Genomic DNA, 18,865 nt, shown 5'->3' on the forward strand with positions numbered 1-18,865 from the left:
CCACACATAGGAATTAAATTAAAGAAAGAATCTTATTAATATTTAATATCATTACCAAGAGTATGTGAGCAAATTTTTTAGTGTTGATAAAAACTAATTCAAAATTAAACTAGTTTTATATATGTACAAGTATCTACCACCAATTTAGGTTATTTACAAATTGTCTCAGTCATCATTTAAATAGTTATTTATTCAAAATCCTTTTTTTGTTCTCATTGGAAGAAGAGATTCTTTGGCATAGTTGAAAAATGACAGCAGCCCATATCTTTTACCTTTTTTTGAAAAATAATTTGTTACTACGTCACCATCTAAAAAAAGATTTCAATAATTTTCTTTATTAAAATATTATAACAAAAAGCAACTCACCTGTTCTATCATTTGTCATAGGTAAGACATTATCATTGGCTGATAATGAAACAAATAAAGAAAAAGGCACTAACCATAAGCATAATGTGAAATATGCTAGCACCTAGAATGTGAATTAATTATTAAAATATTATTGTTGGATTATTAAAAGTGATCTAACCTCTGAAAATGTATAATACATATCAGCAAAATGCTGGAAAGCTAACAGGTGATTTATCACAATGAATAAAACTGCAACGATGAAACTTGGTTGTAAGAAACTCACATACGGAAAATTTTTCAAAATCACAAAATGGGAAATTTGTGCAAGTATCCCACATACAATCATTAGCGAAGGAAAGCCTTCTAGCAGCCATAAAAGAATAAATAAACTTGTTACACCCTAAAAGAAATGAATTGAATGTTATGTTTAGTTCAGCATTTTAAAACTTACGATATTAATCCAAGTAATACATTTTTTAGCAATACTAGAATATTCCTCCACAAGTTCTGCTAAATAATATAATCCGGAGGCTAAAATATAATCCATATAATACAATAAATTTGAATAATTGCAATTATTATTCAAATTATTAATTAATTAATACCTATAGCTACAGTAGCATAAATTATCTGGATACAGATAGCAGCATAGGTCATAAATGTTAAAAACAACATTCTGAATTAATTTAAGATTTTCCACCTATTCATTTGCTGAAGTTTCTGTAATTCTACGGATAATTTTGAAATTTTTAATTAAAATTAATTCATATCAATAGGGTTATGTTTGAAAATGACTTTATGTCACTCGTCAAACTGACATTGAAACCAATGAGCTATAGATATTGCAACTAATTTTCTTCCCCATGAAAAACTTTTTCAGGCTTATTCCATACTATTAAAATCCTAGTTTGATTCAAAAATAATTTAATCGATCTCGTTCTCAATGGATTTAGATTTTTTAAATAAGCTTATCTCCGGCCGGATCGGAGATTAGACTCTGTGTTGAATTTGAATGCATAGACAACGAAATTCCCGATCCCGAATGACTAATATCAGAGAGAGTAATTTGCAGATGTTTTTTCACATTTCATTCTTAAATTGAAATTTTGAAATGAAAGTTCTTCAAACCTAAAGTAATCAACTTATATTCTATAAGCATTTCACACATATTTCCATAAAATGAGTGATCCAAGGATAAGGCAGTTGAAAATAAAGACAGGTGTAGTGAAACGATTAGCCAAGGAGAAAATAACCTACGAAAAAGAAGCTGCGACTCAAAAAGAACGAGTTGAAAAGCTTAAAACAGATAATGGCGATTCTTATCACATCAAAAAACAGGAAGAAGTGCTGCAGGAATCTTTGATGATGATACCAGATTGCCAAAGAAGATTAGCAAAAGCGTTTGAAGATCTCAAAAATATAATTGATAACGAGAAGGATTTGGTAGAATCTGAAGAGTTCGCAACTGCTAAACAAATATTAGAGGAGGCGAAACTTCAATTATCTGACTAGTTAACTCTTCATTTAGTTATAATAGAACTGTTTAAGTGTCTCAAGATGAATAATTCAATTAATCCATATTCTTTTAATGTTTTAACCCCACATAACGTGGTTCCCAGTGAAGCAATGAACTTTCAGTTTAATTATCCATTCCCTAGTGCTAGTAATTTTAATGCTGTAACCTATGGAATACCACCCGAGCAAACTAACATAAGTAACCCTTCTGAACCATGGATTGGTGCATGGCTGACTAAAATTGGTAAGACCCATCCAACACCTGAAATTCCAAAGAAAAAGTCTAAACACAATATTTCTTCCGCTCGAGCATCACTGAAAACCTGTCTTGACATTCTAGATAAACTTAATGCAATTAGTGATGACTTACGAACCAACGTTCAAAAATTATCTTCAGCAGATTGGAAGAAAAAAACCATAAAAATTGGTCAGTTGAAAGAAAATTATTCTATAATTATGAATAATTTGTGCAATCCTGAAAATTTGGCATCGCTGCAAAAAGTAGTAAAGGATAGAAAGAGGAAAAGGTCAACCCAAAAGAAAAAAAGAATACAAAAACAGGCTGATAAAAAGCAAGAAAAGGAGGAAATCCGTAATATTAATCAACATATTGATAGATGGTTAGAGGTACAGAAAGAAGAAGATAATAGGATTAAAATGGAGGAATTAATGAACAAAGATATTGACTGTAATCTTTCAGATGTTAATAAAAAGAAATCTGATGCTAAAAAAAATTTGTCTCTGATCAGAGCTCTGGTTAAATTACGTCAAATAAGGGAAACCATACATTCCCAAAGAGGAGAAAAGACTTCTTTAGAAGACAAACAGGCTTTTGCTACTACAACTGCAAAAATGTTAAAAATTTGGGAGAATGCCTCTAAAATGTATAATGTAGAAGAAAACATGTTGAAAACAATGTTGGAGAAAACAGCTAATGAAAATTTAAGGAATAAGGAATTACGCAAAGAAAAAGAGACACTTTTTCTTTGGGAGAGGGCTATATTTGGAGATAAGGTAATTGCTAATCCTGCAAATGCTTCTCACTGGGCTCTGACAGCTGCTGAAAGGGACATGGAAACTTTCATAGCTATCAGAAAAAGTTGGGATACTTTCTTAGTCTCTCCTTCAGAAGGTTCAAGTTTGCCTTTGGGATGGGTGTTTCCTCCAAATCAATGCTCTGAGGAATGGAAAAGATTTCAAGCACACTAATGCTTTTAGTTTGTAATGTTACTATAGTTTTTTATTATTCATTAAAACTGCTTTGAAAAAACTTGTTAAAACTTTAATTCACATCCTATAACTAGTCTAGAACAAGTTGATCTGGTTCATCTTTATTTGTATCTATCACTTCGGTTTTTTTGTCTTCATCTATGGCTGGCTTGTAAAATTTAGAATCTTTCACTGCAGCATACAATGAGAAAAGTACATGCAAGGAATGGATCTTATTTTTCGATGTTGGTATCTGGAATAAATCGCAAACCAATTCTAGATACTCATCCAAAGACATGTTTGGTTCAGGTGATGGAAATCCATGTTCCTTCAGACGGTTTTCCATTTCTTCAGACCATTCTTGCATCAGATCGTCTATATCAGGCATCGGCCTAAAAGTCAACTAATTAATTCCAAGATTCAACTGCCTGTATCAGGGGGATTGTTAAAATTTTTCAGTATGCTATGTTCGAGTTTCATATATTATTTAATAGTGTCGATGCGTTCTCAACCAATTAGTTGCGATGTTTCATCACGGAATCATCAGTGTGACAACTCAGTGGTCCCTGCCCTATACACCCTTCTCCAGAACGGAGCGTGGTGAGTTTGACGTAAAACACCATCTCTCGAGCTAGCAAAGAGTCACTACAGTTGGTTTACTGTCCTCGATTTTGCTCAGATGAAAATTTAGAACAAAAATTCTGTTTCAAATTTTACCTTCAAATTTAAAAGCAGTAATTGAGCCTTACTTGGTACTATTTTCAAAGTTGTCTAACATACGACGAATAGTGTAGTGAGTCAATTCACTGAATAATGTCGTCCATAAATTGTTCCTAAATTACTCTCGGTATTCAGAGCTGAGTACTACTTTTGATAAAGTAATTTCTGAACGTTATTGAAGCGTGTATCTTTCCATGATTAAATGGCGTAACCTACTGAACCCAAATGACATAAGAAATGTCAAAAATAATATACAGTGTTGCCATCTTAGAACATTAATAATATCTATATTCTAAGGTTGCCATTATAACCATTTCAAATTGTATGATTCCTATTGGAAAACTACAGCCAATAGAATGCGAGCTGTTTAAATCCCCGCGCAATATATTGTTAACGCGCTTCCTATGTCTGAAAAACCCTATTTTGAAGATGAGAATCAATAAATTTGGATGAAAAATGTGTTTCACTACCAACTCTCGTTCATTGTTGACATATAATAATAGTATCTAGTATTTTCCAATTACAAAACTTACTCTGTATATCGAACGAAGGGTGATGATTTGCTTTTGTGCAAATCTGATATGTCTTTGATCCATTTGTCAATTACTTTTTGGTTTTTATCCACCTTATCCACTTTTTTGACAATCTGAAAGAATTCTATCAATTAATGCCAGTTTTTAATTAGAGTCTTCTCATCATGCGATATTCCTTCTAATGTTATTAATTGGAATAAAGCATACCACATTCGATGTATCTTGGGGAACTCCAAGGTTTGAAGCTCTCAACTGCAAATGAAGCAAAGCAGAATCACTTTGAGTGGTAGCAGGTTCATCTAGTATAGAAATTCCAAGTTGGTGTTCTTTGATGTTGAATTGTTCTCCTAAAAGGCTAGGTTCAGGTGGAACAACTTTTAAAAATGCATCGATATCGCCTACAGCTGGCAGGTAATCTGGTATGAAAGGCTTGAATTTATAGTCCAAAGTTAATTGTTGAGGCATATACCTATAATGAACATATTAGAAGTCTATAATATACTAATCAAGTATATATAATTGCGAGTAGACTCACTTAACTATATATTGAAATAACTCTCTTATATCATCATCTACATCCAAATTCTGATACAAACTTGGGTTGTATTCGTTAGGTATTTTGATATTTTTACTTATTTCATCGTTTCTGCTTTCCTCTTCCTCGCTTCCACTAGAATTTTTCCTAATTACTTTTGTCAATGCTGATTTTCTCACAGGTGCGTCTGGCGGTAAAGAAAAGTCTTTACCGGCTGAAAGTCTCCTTGATTCTTGCTTCGGCAACTTCTAGAGATAATCAATTAATTAAGTTCTAAAAAGCATAGCGAATCATAGTGTCACCTTGCCAGAATCCTTCATTTCTTCATCCGAATCGTCGTCTTCTATTCTAACATTTTCCAAATTATCTAAATACTTGAATTGTTTCATATTTTTCGTACTGAGCGGCGCAAGCTCTGCATCGGAAGATTTATTCGAACCATCTGAATCTTCATCGCGAACGACTGAAAACGAGGATTTCCTCATTATTTTCCACAATTGAAAATTGGAGTTAACAATTCTCGTACTTTAGCTTGTACTGCAATATGTTACCATGACAACCATAAATTGCATGCAAGACTCAATAGACTTCATTCAATTTACGCTCAATGATGAAAGTAATTTTTTTTATAAATTATAAGTAAAGTTTCAAACATACAGGAAATTATTTCTATTCAAATTTTTGAATGGAACGCGCCTCCGCCATTCAAAAAACATCTGTCAAAATTTTTTAGCGGCTGTCAGTGTCAGCTGTCCCTATTCTTATCAAAGTGTCACCGATAATAAGAAGTAACAACAAATTTTTTAAATAAATGTATCTGTTGTTTAATATCAAATAACAGTAAACAAACGATGTAGTTTATAGCTACATTATAACACCTCCACTTGAATTACCTTATCAACAAGATGAAAAACGGATTCGAACGATGTGTCTCCATCTAGATAGCTATGGAAGACAATTTAAGTGTTAAATCAAACGAATCTATAGCTACTAGTGAGGAGTTTGATTTTGTTACTGACAAGCCGGGAATAAGCAGAACGCCCACTTTGGAAATTAAAAACGGGGATTTGACGCAACTCAAAGATGCATTAACAGAGGTGCTTTTGGAAGCAAGCATGGGCGATGAATTTGATAGCAATTCCAGCACTAAACAGGTCGGTCTATCTAAATTCTACGGCTATCCTGTTGGACCAGGTGACGACCCCCTTACTGGAGAAGGAAACTTATCTCCTACAGAAAAACAAGACTCGATGAAAGCTGGATCAAGTGAAGAGGATGGTAAAGTATTTAATATTTCAAATCACAATAACAGATCTCCCTTACACTGAATTTTATTAGAAAAACATTGATTGTTATTGTTTGTGTAGGTTTTATCTCAAGAATGTTGGTTATTGTTTGTAGAGAGTTGTTTAGTGATAACATTTAAATTTTAATTCAGAATTATTACCAATGATGTGTGCAATATATTTTGTTCACGAATAAAAATCTATTTTACTTTTAATACTGCTGCTCTAGAATATTTAATATTCAAATAAAAATGAGCACTTTCCATGAAAACATTCATAATGGAAATCTTAGTAAAAGGTAGACTGTTTGATTGATTTTCCTGATTCACCTTATTACAAAAAAAAAAATATATATAGTTCAGACTGCAACAGTTTTCTAATATCAATAAGTTTTTCATTCCAAATAGATCATAAGGATAGAAATTCAACAGACCAAATTTAGTCAACATTAAAACTGAATGAGCACAGTTATATTGCTATTATTTTGTTTATTCACTTCTATATATTAAAAATTCAAGGAAACCCGATTCGGCAAAAGAAAGTTTCAGTTTTTTGAGTTTTGCTTTATCGCTCTCAACCTTCTTTTCAGTATCAGATATTGATCAAGACTGCACAATTTTCTCCGGGGTGACTTACCTTGGAGCCGCAACTATCAATGCCCCAAAATCTGAAGCAGAAATTCAACGCAATATGGCTATTCTGAATGAACAAAGTGTAGATCTTGGAATTAAAGTAGCTGTTTCTGTACCTAGTTCCTCACAAGGAATTGTTGTGTAAGTAAATAGTCATATGCTAATTTCATTTTAAACGAATTGTATAGGTATTTTAATTTGTTAAGTGACAATGTTTGATTTTTTTTTTTCAGGTTGTATGATGCCAACAGTAATTCTGTGATATCTAGGTATGAAATACACAGGATATTATTCTATGCTCGTGGACCCGCACATAGTCAAGAACAGGGGTGTTTTGCTTTCACCTGGTCACATGGTGAAACACAAGAGTCTGCTATCTTTCAGTGTCATGTCTTTAGGTGTGATATAGCAGAAGCAGTGACTAGAGTATCTGGTATGTAGCTAAATAGAACTATCAAAAATCACCATTTAATTATAGTTAAATATTACCAAGGGTAACGACTTCAAAATTTTATAAAATTAGGCGAGTTCTATTAGATCTATTATTGCAGCATGTTTTGCGAAGGCCTTCCAAAGAGTTTCCCGTTCCATGAGTAGTTCAGTAACTTCCGCAGCTGATATGACAGGATCCATAACAACTCTGCCAGAAGCTAGAACTCTTATGTACGTCTTCGAAGTAAACCTTGAAATAAAGGAAGATGATGGAAAGGTAAACAAAAGTCATCAAGCCTTCGTTATTACTTTCATCGCAACACTAATGAATATCTTTTTTGATTAAATTCATTCAATAGGGTGGATTTTGTGCAGTGGGCAAAGATAAGCATGGATTCAAACTGAAGACAAATTCAGTAAAGCAGTTGTGTCTCACAATCAAGCAGGTATCAGATAATGGACCGCAACTTCTGATTGAAAGGTGCTTTGGTGTGCTTGTTGCTGCAGGTAGGCATGTGAGACATTCTGACATGCAACTTCTAGAAATGGTAAGGAATCTAACCTCAACTGTCATTATTCTGACATATGTCAGCTAATTTATTGGTAACTATTATTTTATCCAATAGAGGGACAAAACTACCACAAATACGTCTTTGGACAAGAATAACACTCAGATTTGTGCTACTTGGGATCCCACAGAGGCTAATTTTGAAGCTTTGAACGTGGAAACACCGAAGGACATCAAGCAATATATGACCATTGCTGTAGACTTAGTTATAAGAGGAATACAGGAACCTGTGCGGTTTCAGATTGAAACAAAGGTCAGGCTCTATGGTCAAAATGAGAGAAATTTCTGGTATTTCCAGAAAAAGAATCTCACCCAACAGTTCTTCCTCAATCTCAAAGAGGTGAGTTTTTATTTGCATTATTTTGGTCAGATGAAATTCATCAAAACAAAATGTTGTGTTTATGGTAAGCAGTCTAGTGGAGTAGATAAAAACATTAATATTGTGGCAGATAAAACTTGACAAATAATCCATGTGTTATCTTTCAAGGAAAGATAGTGGTTTAGAGATAGTTTAATGGAATTATTATCAACAGAAACTTCTATTTGTTATTCAGATTTGTTGAACACTTTGATTCCTGGATTCTGCACTGAAACATTGATTTTCTCCAATTACTGTTTTTGCAAAGAAAATGAAATTTATTTTGATGGACAGATGTGCACCTTATCAGCTGTAAAATATAGGTTAAAGTTGATAAGTCCCATAACACAATGCGGTTCTTGTATTATCATGACATGACCTTGTTGGAAAGTTTAACTGCCTGTTTTAAAGAATTTATTTAGAGATTGTGTTAGTTGTGGTTGGGCAATATTTTGTTGATTTTTCTGGTAAGAATGCACATATTTTACTGGCTGTTTCTGTTTGTTTTGGATTGCAGAAAGTATTGTTTGATTTTTGTTATTTTCCATATGAAAAATTCATGTTTATGTCAATTCACAAACAATTTTTGCGTATTTATTTCCTTGTTTTCTTTTTCAAAATTACTTGTATTCTCTCCTGAATGATTTAACTATATGAAAATAATTGTATCAACAATCTAAACAAAATTTAACATTCTTTGCGATAGGTTCCCTCAGCAGAAGATGTTTATTATGATGTGTTGAGCATGGAGACATCTGGAGAGTTGGACAGAAACTTACTCAATTTGAATTTGAATCTAACCAGTTTGATCCAATCGCCTAGTATAAATTCGATAGATACCATCACGCCAAAAGAAGAATACTTCTCGGGTAAATGTTTTTTTTTTTTTTTTTTCAGATACAAACTTGTAGAAACATGAAAGAATAAAAAAAAATTGGTAAGTTGTAACCATAATACTTCTTTATCTTCTGTTTAGATGGAGATGAACCATTGCTCAGTGGCACAGGATTGGTGTCTAAGGATTGTTCAGAAGATGTGCTGGACAATTGGGCAGAAGTACTTAATCAATGGAAGACTACTAATAAACGTCCTAAGCAACTCACATCTCTAGTCAAGATGGGAATTCCAGAGGCTCTAAGAGGAGAAGTATGGCAGAGACTTGCTGGTATTGAGGAAAATATGGAGATGATGGACAATTATCGTGTCCTTATAACAAAGGTACTATCATTCTACCAAAGTTTCTTTAATTTTCGAATTTCAATGGTTCCAGAGTTACACCCATATGAAATTTTGTTTTCCCAATTTTGAAAAAACACCCATATGATCAAACTGAAATTCAGAAATCATTTGCAAGACAGTAAAATGAATGTTCAGTGTTGTTTAATTTTATAACCTCAAAATCACCGATCATCATCAGATATCACTGAAAGTTTGTGTACACAGGTTGTTCCAGAATAATGCCTGCAAATTCAAAAGGGTTTGACATTATTTTATGAAAAAAGTTCCTGTGAGCGAAGGTCCAAAAATGCTTACTCACCAAAATTCAGGGTTTTGAAATAAAAAAAACATTTTTCAAATCATAAAAAAAAAACTGTAAAATTTCAATTTCTATAATTTTTTTCTCTTTATTTTCAAGGAAAGCAATTGTGAGAATGTGATACTAAGCGACATTGCAAGAACTTTTCCGGCTCATGATTTCTTCAAGGAAGTTGGTGGTTTGGGACAAGATTCACTTTACAGAGTGAGTAAAGCTTATGCAGGCTACGATTCCGAAGTTGGTTATTGCCAAGGATTAAGTTTTCTAGCAGCCACCCTCCTATTACACGTGAGTATTGAAAAGTTTTATGTCGGATAAGAATGTGTACAAATTCTTTCAAATGTTTCCAGATGCCTGAAGAGCAGGCATTCTGCGTGTTGTTAAAACTGATGTACGAGTATGGGCTGAGAGATTTGTATAAAGATGGTTTCGATAACCTTTACTTGCGTCTGTATCAGCTCAATCGTTTAATGGAGGAACAGCTGCCATCGCTGTCTCAGCATTTTGCCGAACATAGTGTTGAGACTCACATGTTCGCTTCTCAATGGTTTTTAACCCTTTTCACTGCCAGATTTCCACTCTACTTTGTATTCCACATCATCGATGTGTTTCTATTACAAGGGATTGACACAATATTCCAAATCGCCCTGGCTCTATTGATGGTAAGTTTAATCGAAAACTTGCCTACCCCTATTTGATACCAAAAAAAGTCTAAAGAATAGACTATTTGACACAAATTTTATAATCCTCTCTTAATTATTCGGTGATGTTAATTAAGCAACTAAAAAGGAGGTATATTCAATTTACATAAATATTTCTCCACAAAGACGCAATCATAAGGGTGAAATTCATAACCTCAATTTCAACCAACACGTCATCAGTGACGTCACTCGGATACGTAAAAAATCAAGTTTTGTTTTCGAAAATGTTTGTTTTCATAATTGTAATGTGTATCTTTATACTGTCAAATAGTCTATTTCTCAGAGAAAGATAACGGAAATTTCTAAAATCCCTACAAACCTTTGAATTGTGCAATTTAAATCCTCCAGTTGTGCAAGAAGGACCTTCTGCAGTTGGACTTTGAGGGAATATTGAAATACATTAGGGTTTCCCTTCCGAAAAAATGCAGAACCGAAGAGTCTGCAAGGCAGCTTATCAAGTTAGCTTGCAATATTAAGCTAAAAAAATTGAGGAAGTATGAAAGCGACTTCAATGACTTAAAAGGTGAGTTATTTATCGATTTAATTTTTGTGATAGAGGTCCTATAACTTGGAGGTTCTAAATTCCCTGAATTTCAATTAGTTGATTTCAATGTTCAAGAATTTTTGTGAAGGGGGAATTTTACGTACCTTAAGTATGATAGTAGTAGCTATCTGTGTCCCTCTAGACAACTGGGAAATTATCAATTTGGATTCAGAGCAAGCTAATAACGTGGAGGAGGCCAACGAGATGGAACAGATCAAGACTGTGATGACTAACCAAGAGGAAGAGATCAAACTTCTCAGGGACGAGATCGATCAGCTGAAAGGTATGTTGAAGAGGGAGATAAATCAAGCCGAGAATGACAAGAAGACCAATTTAACGATAATTCAGGATTACGAGGTTTGTAAGAGCCAGATGGATACCAAACTTCAAGCTGTGAAGAAGGAACTCGAAATATTGAAGGTAGGGACAAATATATTATGAGTGATGGAAACAAGAACTTGATTTTTTTGCGCGCTTGTTGTATGTTGTATGTCAGGCTATAATTTCCCACAAATGTTTATAATTTTCGAATTTTAGCCGAGGAAGGCCTCAAACAACAGAAACTGCAGAAGATATTAACTTTTTTAGTTATTTACAGAGAAAGTAATAGTTCTTTATAATACAAGTGCAGAAGGCATTGATATTCTTCCACGAGTTCAAAATTTAAAAAAATTTTAAAAACTCGCCACTTCGTAGCTCGTTTTTGAATGAACGAGTGGTAGAATGAGCCTTCTGTACGAGTATTATACATTATTTTCTCCAATTCGTTGCATTTTTGTTGAAATTAATGTTATATTTCCATAAATATCATTTAGTGATTTTTGCATTGAAAAATGTTGTTTGGCAGAACTGATTTCTTTAAGGCAAATTCATGAAATGACAGATAAAGCCGTGGCGGAAAGTTCGGAGTACCAACATATAATAATAAAATATAACCATGAAAACTGTGCGTTTCTGATATATTCTCGCACGATTTTGTTCTACAAGATGTGGAAGAATGAACGGAATAACCACAGAATTAGAGAAAAGAAATTACAACATGCATGAATACTAATTCGAACAAGTGCGCAAAAGATTCCTTATTTTCTTTACCAACAATTCGAACCATTTCAGATGAAAATACACTCCTGCGACAAATGTTCTAAACACATAGAGCCATTAGATAAAAAAATAGAATATATAATGGCATCTGGGGATCAAATAACTCACGACGATAAAGCAAGAGACAGGATAAGAGAACTAGAACTGGAATTAGCTGAGACAAAATTGGCTAGAGTGGAGGCAGAATGCAGGAATCAGGCAAGAAATCAAAATACTCAAATTGAGTCGATTATGAATTATTAATTTCATTAATAGGATCTCACACATCAACTTCGGGCTGCCGAGTTGGATTTGACGACCACAAAAAACAGTTGGCCACCTTGGTTGAGTAAGACCTTGACATCCATCAAAGAGGCAGCGAAACAGAAAGAATTCCCTTCTTTCAATTATCCCACAAATTACCCTAACTTGAGTCAGAATCCCTCCTTTGTGTCACACGTGGGACCTGTCAAACGTGACAGTCTACCAAGTGACCACACGACAATATCCAAAGAGAGACCAGGAGAATCACCGCCCCTATTGAAAGATTCTCAAAGTTGCAGCAGCCTTAAAAGCCATAACTAGTGAATATATTTCTCCAAAAGCCATTTTCAGGTGCTTTTGAGTATTCTGGAAATAAAATGAATAACGATCAAAACAAATAATTTAAGATATCGCCGGATAGCAATGAAACCAATAAAATATCATTTATTTTGCACAAAAGTGCCTGAAGATCGGATTCAACAGTGAAAATGTAGGTATATTTTCATTCTGAGCAATTTTTACAAAGAAATATTTCGATACTATCGAATAGTGGGGATTTTTCCCAAGATACTTATGTTTTATATATACAATAACTACGTGCTGAAGTAAGTTGGTGTTTTTTTTTTTTTTTCTGAACAATTCAATCACATTGATATGATTCATGATATTAATATATACCCCATGATATTGAAAAGTTCATTTTGTTACAGCAAAGTATTTTATTTATTTTAGTTTTTTTTCAGAAAAAACTTGATTTTGTGAAAAGCTGAGATTTTTCACCATTTTGGGGTAAAACATGTGAACCATTTCTTTATCTTGTATGGTATTAACCTTAACTCTATTCAGATAGAGTTGAAGTTTCTGATATTTTACCTAGTCCAAAGAATTAAATTCTCAAAAAATGAAAAATATGTGAGTCACTTGAATGGTATAAAATAGAATATTCTTGATGTCAACTTCTTATGTCGTATGTTATTCAACGATAATTGATTTTGATTTGTTTTTATTTTCCTTCACAACTTAGATTTAAATTGGTATGTGTCCTATGTTATTTTTGATTTATAGAAACATACTAAATAAAATATATGTTGCATTATTTGGCTACTTAAACGTGCCATCAGTTTAGTGATAGCTTTCGTGATAGTCCTTTTATTGATACTAAAAAACTTGCACTTATTTTTAATAAAAATTCAATACTCTACATTTTTTTTATTTACTAACCCATCAGAGGTAAATATATAATATCATAATATGAGTTTATTTATACATATTAAAAATCTAGTTAAATACAAAACAATAAATAAAGTAAAAATTAATATTGAATAACGTACAGAATATCAACAATGATAATATCACAGAAAGAAGACTTTAATGAAATGTTGAAATACCCTGGAAACTGAGTCCGTTTGTTGTTACTATTCAATTTATTTAGTCTTGTTATTAGCTTTAAGAACCTCGTAGTGGGAGCAAGTGTTCTTGGTATCTGAAAACTTAAGTACATGTTAACCTTCATACTTTTTGGTATTTTTCGAGAAAACTGTTACAGGAATCCTCAGAATCTGCTAGCTATACCACCGCCACGACTATCGGAGTGGGAGCTCAAGGAGTCGCCAGTTTTTTCAACAACGTTAATACTGTCGTATGGTTCGTACACAGGGTTTGGTATGGAACTGAGAGATTGCAAATATTGAGCTATTTCTTTATCGAAAGAAGGGTAATGAAAACCTGAAAAAATTTAGATTATCAGGTGCTCATTCTGGAAAACATTGTTTTAATTATGTAATAATTCGAGTTCTTTGTGGACTCGGTACTGTAGCTGAAGTATTCACACTTTTGTCCTAAGGATTTTTTTAATTGACATTTGACGCACATTACGACACAAAGTTGTCATCATCAGAAACTACAGGTGCAAAGTAGGGTACTAGTAATTCTAAACTTTAATTAAAGAATCCTGTGGTCAAGAGTGTGCTCTATTCAGCTTGCAAGTGTTGTTTGAAGATTTAGGATACATACGTTCAATGCCAATGGTACCAATTGGTGCCACATGGAATCTGGGACTTTCAATGCTCTCGGTAACATTCATATCCCCTAATAGAAGAGTTGAAATAACTTGAGCAGCCAGAGCGATATTATTAGCACCGAATATTATTCTTCTACCGCATATATGATGTGTATCGGTCAAGAGTACCGGTAGCCTACTACATCTTCTATTTTCCATTTTTGCATTCATAATATAACCTGATGATGTCATTTCTCCACTTCCAAAAAGAAAAGTCAAACCTCTATTCAACAAAAGAAAAATAAAAACCGATGAATTGAATAAAGCTTGAAATATAACTCACGATATCAAAGATACGTAATTATCATCTTTGTCCACTGCAACAACATTAGCTGATACCCCTTCGTGGAATGTGAGTCCTATCTGAAAATCTCTGTACACAATCTGCATTGTTTCTGCCATTTTATAAAAAAATCTTGCTTTCTTTGTATCTTCCAATGAGAATTTAAATTTCTCAATTTGCTGCATCACAAGTGCCAATTGTGGCCCGATAGATGGTACGTTTGGTACAAATATATTGTAATTGTTAAAATTAAACTTGTAAGCTTCGGATTCTACTGGACTATTATCTGGTTTTATATAGGAATATAACTCTGTAAATATAATGAAGGTAAGTATATTTTTCTTGTTTGACTATTTATTTTCTTACGACTCTCAGAAATATCGGCTATATTTTGTAATGTTTCCGGTAACTTCTTGACTTTAATTAACTGGCTAGCTTCTAAATGTCCGAATAATTCTTCAGCTTTTTTGAGTTGTATGGCTTGAACTAGAACTTTAGAAACCAAAAAGCCATCTCTGAAACACAAGCAGATGCCTCAATAAAATTGACCGGATCTAATCCGGTAAGTATTCTGTTGAAATTTATAATGAAAAATTTAATGGTAGAATAGAATGTTCACCTTGCATATCGAATCGATGGTTCGACCAAATCCTTCCATGGTAATGATCCGTATTTTTTTTGACAATAAGCCAACCCTAACACTAATCTGGGCAAGTCAGTGGATACATTTAAATTACTAAAATCCACCAATATCGCAGGATTTCTTGTCCTATGATTGTACAATAAAAGCTGTCCATCCCTAAAATATATGGGTTTTTTCTTGGAGAGTTTTTTTTATTTATTTATAACACATACGCATCTAATCCTGTAACATGGGGTGCGAAAACAGAAAGACAAAATGTGCTTGCTATGGCAGCATCTACAGCATTTCCACCTTTTTTTAAAATAGCTGTACCAATCTCAGAACATTCAAGATTGTCTGTTGCGACACTTCCATGGGGTACTACCTTGAAAATCAGAATTCTTTCAATAAATTGTAAAATGTTTGAAATCAATTTGAATTATTTTTTTAATTTTAGGATAGAATTTTAGATATATTCAAATAATAAATGGATTGATTGGAAATTCCATTAAATAAAAAAATTTTAAATCCAATAAATAAAAAAAATTCAAAATCTCATTTCGGAAAAATTCAGTCTCGAGTTACAATCTACTCTGAAGATGCCTATTGAAGTTGTAGACGAAACGTCAGGTGAAAAACCTTTTAAACCACAGAGGGAAAGCCCGAAATTCGGTCATAAAAACCCTTAGCATTGTATCCGAATTTTTTCTTACCTGATAGTCTCCATAATAAATTTGTAAAACTAAAGCAATGGTTATTATAACAGTTAATGTTCCAAATGAAATGTTAATGAATTTGGAACCACCTATGTATTCTTCACAGGCAGAAGTTGGCTTATTAGATTTTAAAGGCAAATCTTCTCTTGTGATTTCACCTAGAAATATTCAGTAAATATTTAATAAAGGAATATTTCTTTTTGGATAATTACACATACCTTGTGAATTGTCTCTGTCCATTTCACACTTAGGTATGTGACTTAAGCGGGTTCGTATTGACAGAGTTCAATTTTAAGGCGAGTTATTCAACTAACAGTACTTTTCATAATTCACACATGCTTGCCCAGGTAAAGAAAGAATGCTTACAAATGACTCAAGTCAATTTACCACTCACTTTCTCTCTCTAATGGCTCTTGAAAAAGCCTTGAGAGGGAGTTAAGAAACAGACAAGGATGAACTTATGCGACCTGCTTAGTAGAATGAAGAAAACAGAAACCAATTATGAACAACAGTAATAATTTATTTAAATGATACGAATTTTCTCAAAATCATCAGAAACTAAAACAAGTTGGAAAGAATTAGATGTTGCGTTGCGTGTAAATATTTTTGGCATTTGTATTAACTAAAACAATTCTTTCCAATTTAATTACATTTTAAATAAAACTTAGGTATTAAACATCGAATGTGGACAACTAAGTTTGCATCGTTAGTAAATGAACCCGATAATAAGAATAAAATTAATCTTGAACTACTAGTCCCTTATGGGCTTGCAAGACGGCAATGGCTTCTTCCACTTTTGCCTTTAGGGAGTCCTGGTCGTCGATCATCCTGACGAGCTCCTTGTTGTCGATTTCCAGCAGCATTCCTGTTATCTTGCTAGCCATCTCGGGATGAAGTTTCTCGACCACGTGGTACAGACGTTCGCCCAGCACCTGCTTCTGATCCTGGTTGGCTTCGTTGAGGGTGTTAGCATCCAAGGTGTTGTCTCCTCCATTACCAAGTCCCATGTTCATCGAGCGTACCATGTTACTTGGCGTGTTGCTGGTGTATTTGCTGTTAGGGCGAGCTGTTGGTGTCTGCTGCCCAGTTATAGCTCTGGCGTGGATAGCGTTGCGGATATTGTTCAGTTGGAGAGGTCTTGCGGCAGATCGAAAGGAAGGATTCGACATCATTTGTAGATAGGTACCGTTTGGACGTATCGGCGCAGCATTTGGCCAGCGAGGGGTGGCCCTAATGTGGTTGATATGCCCATAAAATCTAGGCCCTGAAGCAACAGCTGGAAGCACAAACGGAGGAGTTGTCGTTGGAAAGTTGATACTTTGCTGTCTCAATCTTTGCATGTACTGATTGTTGAGGAAGGCTCTTCGGTCCTCTTTCCTCTGCGCCAAGGCCACGTATAAAGGCTTGGACCCAACCATCCTGCCATTCATCTCTGTAACAGCCTTGGTGGCTTCTTCTGGGGAAGTATAACACACGAAACCAAAACCTTTACTTCTCCCTTGCTCGTACATGACTTTAGCAGATTTGATTGTACCGAACTGAGAGAATTCCTTGCATAGCTTGTCGTTGTCGAACGAATCGTCCAAATTTTTAACGTACAAATTGACACTTTGAAATCTGGCGTAACGTTCCAACTTCACCTGTTCGTAAACTTTTCTCAACTCGTTGATACGTTCGGTCTTTTTCTGAGCACGTCCAACGTAAAGACAGCAACCGTTCACTTCGCGATTGTTCATTTCTTTCACTGCCAGTTCGGCTGCTTTTGGTTCTTCGAACGCAACGAAACCAAATCCTTTGGAAGAACCATCTGCGTTTTTCATCACAACAGAACTTGTAATTTTTCCGTATTTTGAGAATATCTGGTACAATTGTTCGTCGGTGACGTGATTCCCGAAGTTCTTGATGTAGATGTTTGAATAAAGCTTGGCTTTTTCGCCTATTGATTTTTCTCTTTCTAGTTTAGGAATGAACTTGCCAGCATATACTTTTTTTCCATTTAGTAACATACCGTTAGTTTTTTCTATAGCTTTGTTGGCCGCCTCTTCATTTTCGAAATGTACAAATCCGTATCCTTTAGACATTCCGTTTTCATCGAGAGCCACTTTACAGCTTAAAATATTTCCAAATGCGGAGAAAGTGTCATACATTGCCTTGTTGTCGATATTTTTATCGAGATTTTTAATAAAAACATTTCCAATGCCAGATTTTCTCAGCGATGGATCTCTTTGACACCACATAATTCTAATCGGTTTTCCTTTTAATAAATCGAAATTCATGGTATCTAAAGCCCTTTCGGCTTCCGCCAATTGATTGAAATTAACATATCCATATCCTAGCGATTGCTTTGTTCTTGAATCTCTGCATAGTCTTAATGATAATACCTGACCAACAGTGGTGAATTTTTCGTATAACATAGCTTCTGTCACATCTGGATGTAAATCTCCAACATATAGAGAAGCCATTGGAAAATTGAATCCCTGTGGTATATTCATATTCACCAAATTGTATCTTATTACTTTACTTACAACTTTTTAACTTTACTTTTCACTAAATTCTACTTATATATTAAAAACAAAAAGTGACTAATTTTTCGTTAAAGTAATTGTTTTTTGTATGTACCCTTAGCGACGTTCGCTTTAAAATTATTTTAGAGCTACCTTTGATTTAAATATTTTCATCTGGTAACTAGAAAGTCACTAGACCCAAGATTCATTTTTCACCACTATGTTCCAGGCTTGGTGTATTTCGAGGATTGTTTGAGATTTGCCGTTTCAAAATACTCAATGAATTCATACAATCTTTCGCGCCACTTTCTAATTTGCAAATGGAGCGCATGACCAAACTTATTTCTTTTGCTCACGAATCATAGAAATAAAATGCAATGGGCTTTTTAACATTTTTATGAAATGTTCTTCATTCCTAT

General features: G+C 33.9%; 7 protein-coding genes across 11 annotated transcripts; 3 read left to right on the forward strand and 4 right to left on the reverse strand.

Moving 5' to 3' along the window:
• Positions 1 to 28: 28 nt before the first annotated feature.
• LOC123676060 (protein TEX261) lies at positions 29 to 1,154 on the reverse strand. Its single transcript, XM_045611726.1, has 5 exons — positions 954 to 1,154; positions 800 to 879; positions 527 to 748; positions 367 to 469; positions 29 to 308 (listed from the first exon to the last, which is right to left on the reverse strand). Exons 1-5 carry the CDS (start codon positions 1,021 to 1,023, stop codon positions 193 to 195), a joined length of 591 nt encoding a protein of 196 aa, XP_045467682.1. The 5' UTR covers positions 1,024 to 1,154; the 3' UTR covers positions 29 to 192.
• A 373-nt stretch (positions 1,155 to 1,527) lies between these two features.
• LOC123676062 (tubulin-specific chaperone A) lies at positions 1,528 to 2,701 on the forward strand. Its single transcript, XM_045611729.1, has one exon. It carries the CDS (start codon positions 1,528 to 1,530, stop codon positions 1,858 to 1,860), a length of 333 nt encoding a protein of 110 aa, XP_045467685.1. The 3' UTR covers positions 1,861 to 2,701.
• LOC123676058 (programmed cell death protein 7-like) lies at positions 1,906 to 3,072 on the forward strand. The gene has a single exon (XM_045611724.1). It carries the CDS (start codon positions 1,906 to 1,908, stop codon positions 3,070 to 3,072), a length of 1,167 nt encoding a protein of 388 aa, XP_045467680.1.
• Positions 3,073 to 3,129: 57 nt separating this feature from the next.
• On the reverse strand, positions 3,130 to 5,903 carry LOC123676054 (intraflagellar transport protein 46 homolog). 3 transcript variants are annotated; one of them, XM_045611718.1, is made up of 6 exons: positions 5,754 to 5,903; positions 5,163 to 5,323; positions 4,861 to 5,105; positions 4,533 to 4,794; positions 4,326 to 4,438; positions 3,130 to 3,464 (listed from the first exon to the last, which is right to left on the reverse strand). In XM_045611718.1, the coding sequence occupies exons 2-6, from the start codon at positions 5,247 to 5,249 to the stop codon at positions 3,164 to 3,166; spliced, it is 1,008 nt and encodes a 335-aa protein (XP_045467674.1). In that variant the 5' UTR covers positions 5,250 to 5,323; positions 5,754 to 5,903; the 3' UTR covers positions 3,130 to 3,163. The 3 variants fall into 3 exon arrangements, with proteins under 3 accessions (XP_045467674.1, XP_045467672.1, XP_045467673.1); XM_045611716.1 differs by having other exon boundaries at positions 4,861 to 5,108; XM_045611717.1 differs by lacking the exon at positions 5,754 to 5,903 and adding an exon at positions 5,412 to 5,554 and having other exon boundaries at positions 4,861 to 5,108.
• Positions 5,607 to 13,461, forward strand: LOC123676048 (rab GTPase-activating protein 1-like). Of its 3 annotated transcripts, none has more exons than XM_045611704.1 (14): positions 5,607 to 6,138; positions 6,736 to 6,919; positions 7,012 to 7,211; positions 7,330 to 7,487; positions 7,570 to 7,758; positions 7,837 to 8,118; positions 8,843 to 9,005; positions 9,113 to 9,354; positions 9,773 to 9,961; positions 10,024 to 10,335; positions 10,723 to 10,897; positions 11,061 to 11,338; positions 12,032 to 12,217; positions 12,275 to 13,461. In XM_045611704.1, exons 1-14 carry the CDS (start codon positions 5,808 to 5,810, stop codon positions 12,581 to 12,583), a joined length of 3,198 nt encoding a protein of 1,065 aa, XP_045467660.1. In that variant the 5' UTR covers positions 5,607 to 5,807; the 3' UTR covers positions 12,584 to 13,461. The 3 variants fall into 3 exon arrangements, with proteins under 3 accessions (XP_045467660.1, XP_045467659.1, XP_045467662.1); XM_045611703.1 differs by having other exon boundaries at positions 5,746 to 6,138; positions 11,091 to 11,338; XM_045611706.1 differs by lacking the exon at positions 5,607 to 6,138 and adding an exon at positions 6,299 to 6,444.
• On the reverse strand, positions 13,457 to 16,312 carry LOC123676052 (glutathione hydrolase 7-like). Its single transcript, XM_045611712.1, has 8 exons — positions 16,161 to 16,312; positions 15,940 to 16,100; positions 15,460 to 15,611; positions 15,224 to 15,403; positions 14,971 to 15,119; positions 14,605 to 14,914; positions 14,276 to 14,544; positions 13,457 to 13,987 (listed from the first exon to the last, which is right to left on the reverse strand). The coding sequence occupies exons 1-8, from the start codon at positions 16,180 to 16,182 to the stop codon at positions 13,815 to 13,817; spliced, it is 1,416 nt and encodes a 471-aa protein (XP_045467668.1). The 5' UTR covers positions 16,183 to 16,312; the 3' UTR covers positions 13,457 to 13,814.
• Positions 16,313 to 16,441: 129 nt separating this feature from the next.
• LOC123676051 (polyadenylate-binding protein 4-like) lies at positions 16,442 to 18,728 on the reverse strand. Its single transcript, XM_045611711.1, has one exon. It carries the CDS (start codon positions 18,432 to 18,434, stop codon positions 16,680 to 16,682), a length of 1,755 nt encoding a protein of 584 aa, XP_045467667.1. The 5' UTR covers positions 18,435 to 18,728; the 3' UTR covers positions 16,442 to 16,679.
• Between the last annotated feature and the right edge of the window lie 137 nt (positions 18,729 to 18,865).

The sequence above is a fragment of the Harmonia axyridis genome, chromosome 3, assembly GCF_914767665.1.
Source record: "Harmonia axyridis chromosome 3, icHarAxyr1.1, whole genome shotgun sequence".
Classification (NCBI taxonomy): domain Eukaryota; kingdom Metazoa; phylum Arthropoda; class Insecta; order Coleoptera; family Coccinellidae; genus Harmonia; species Harmonia axyridis.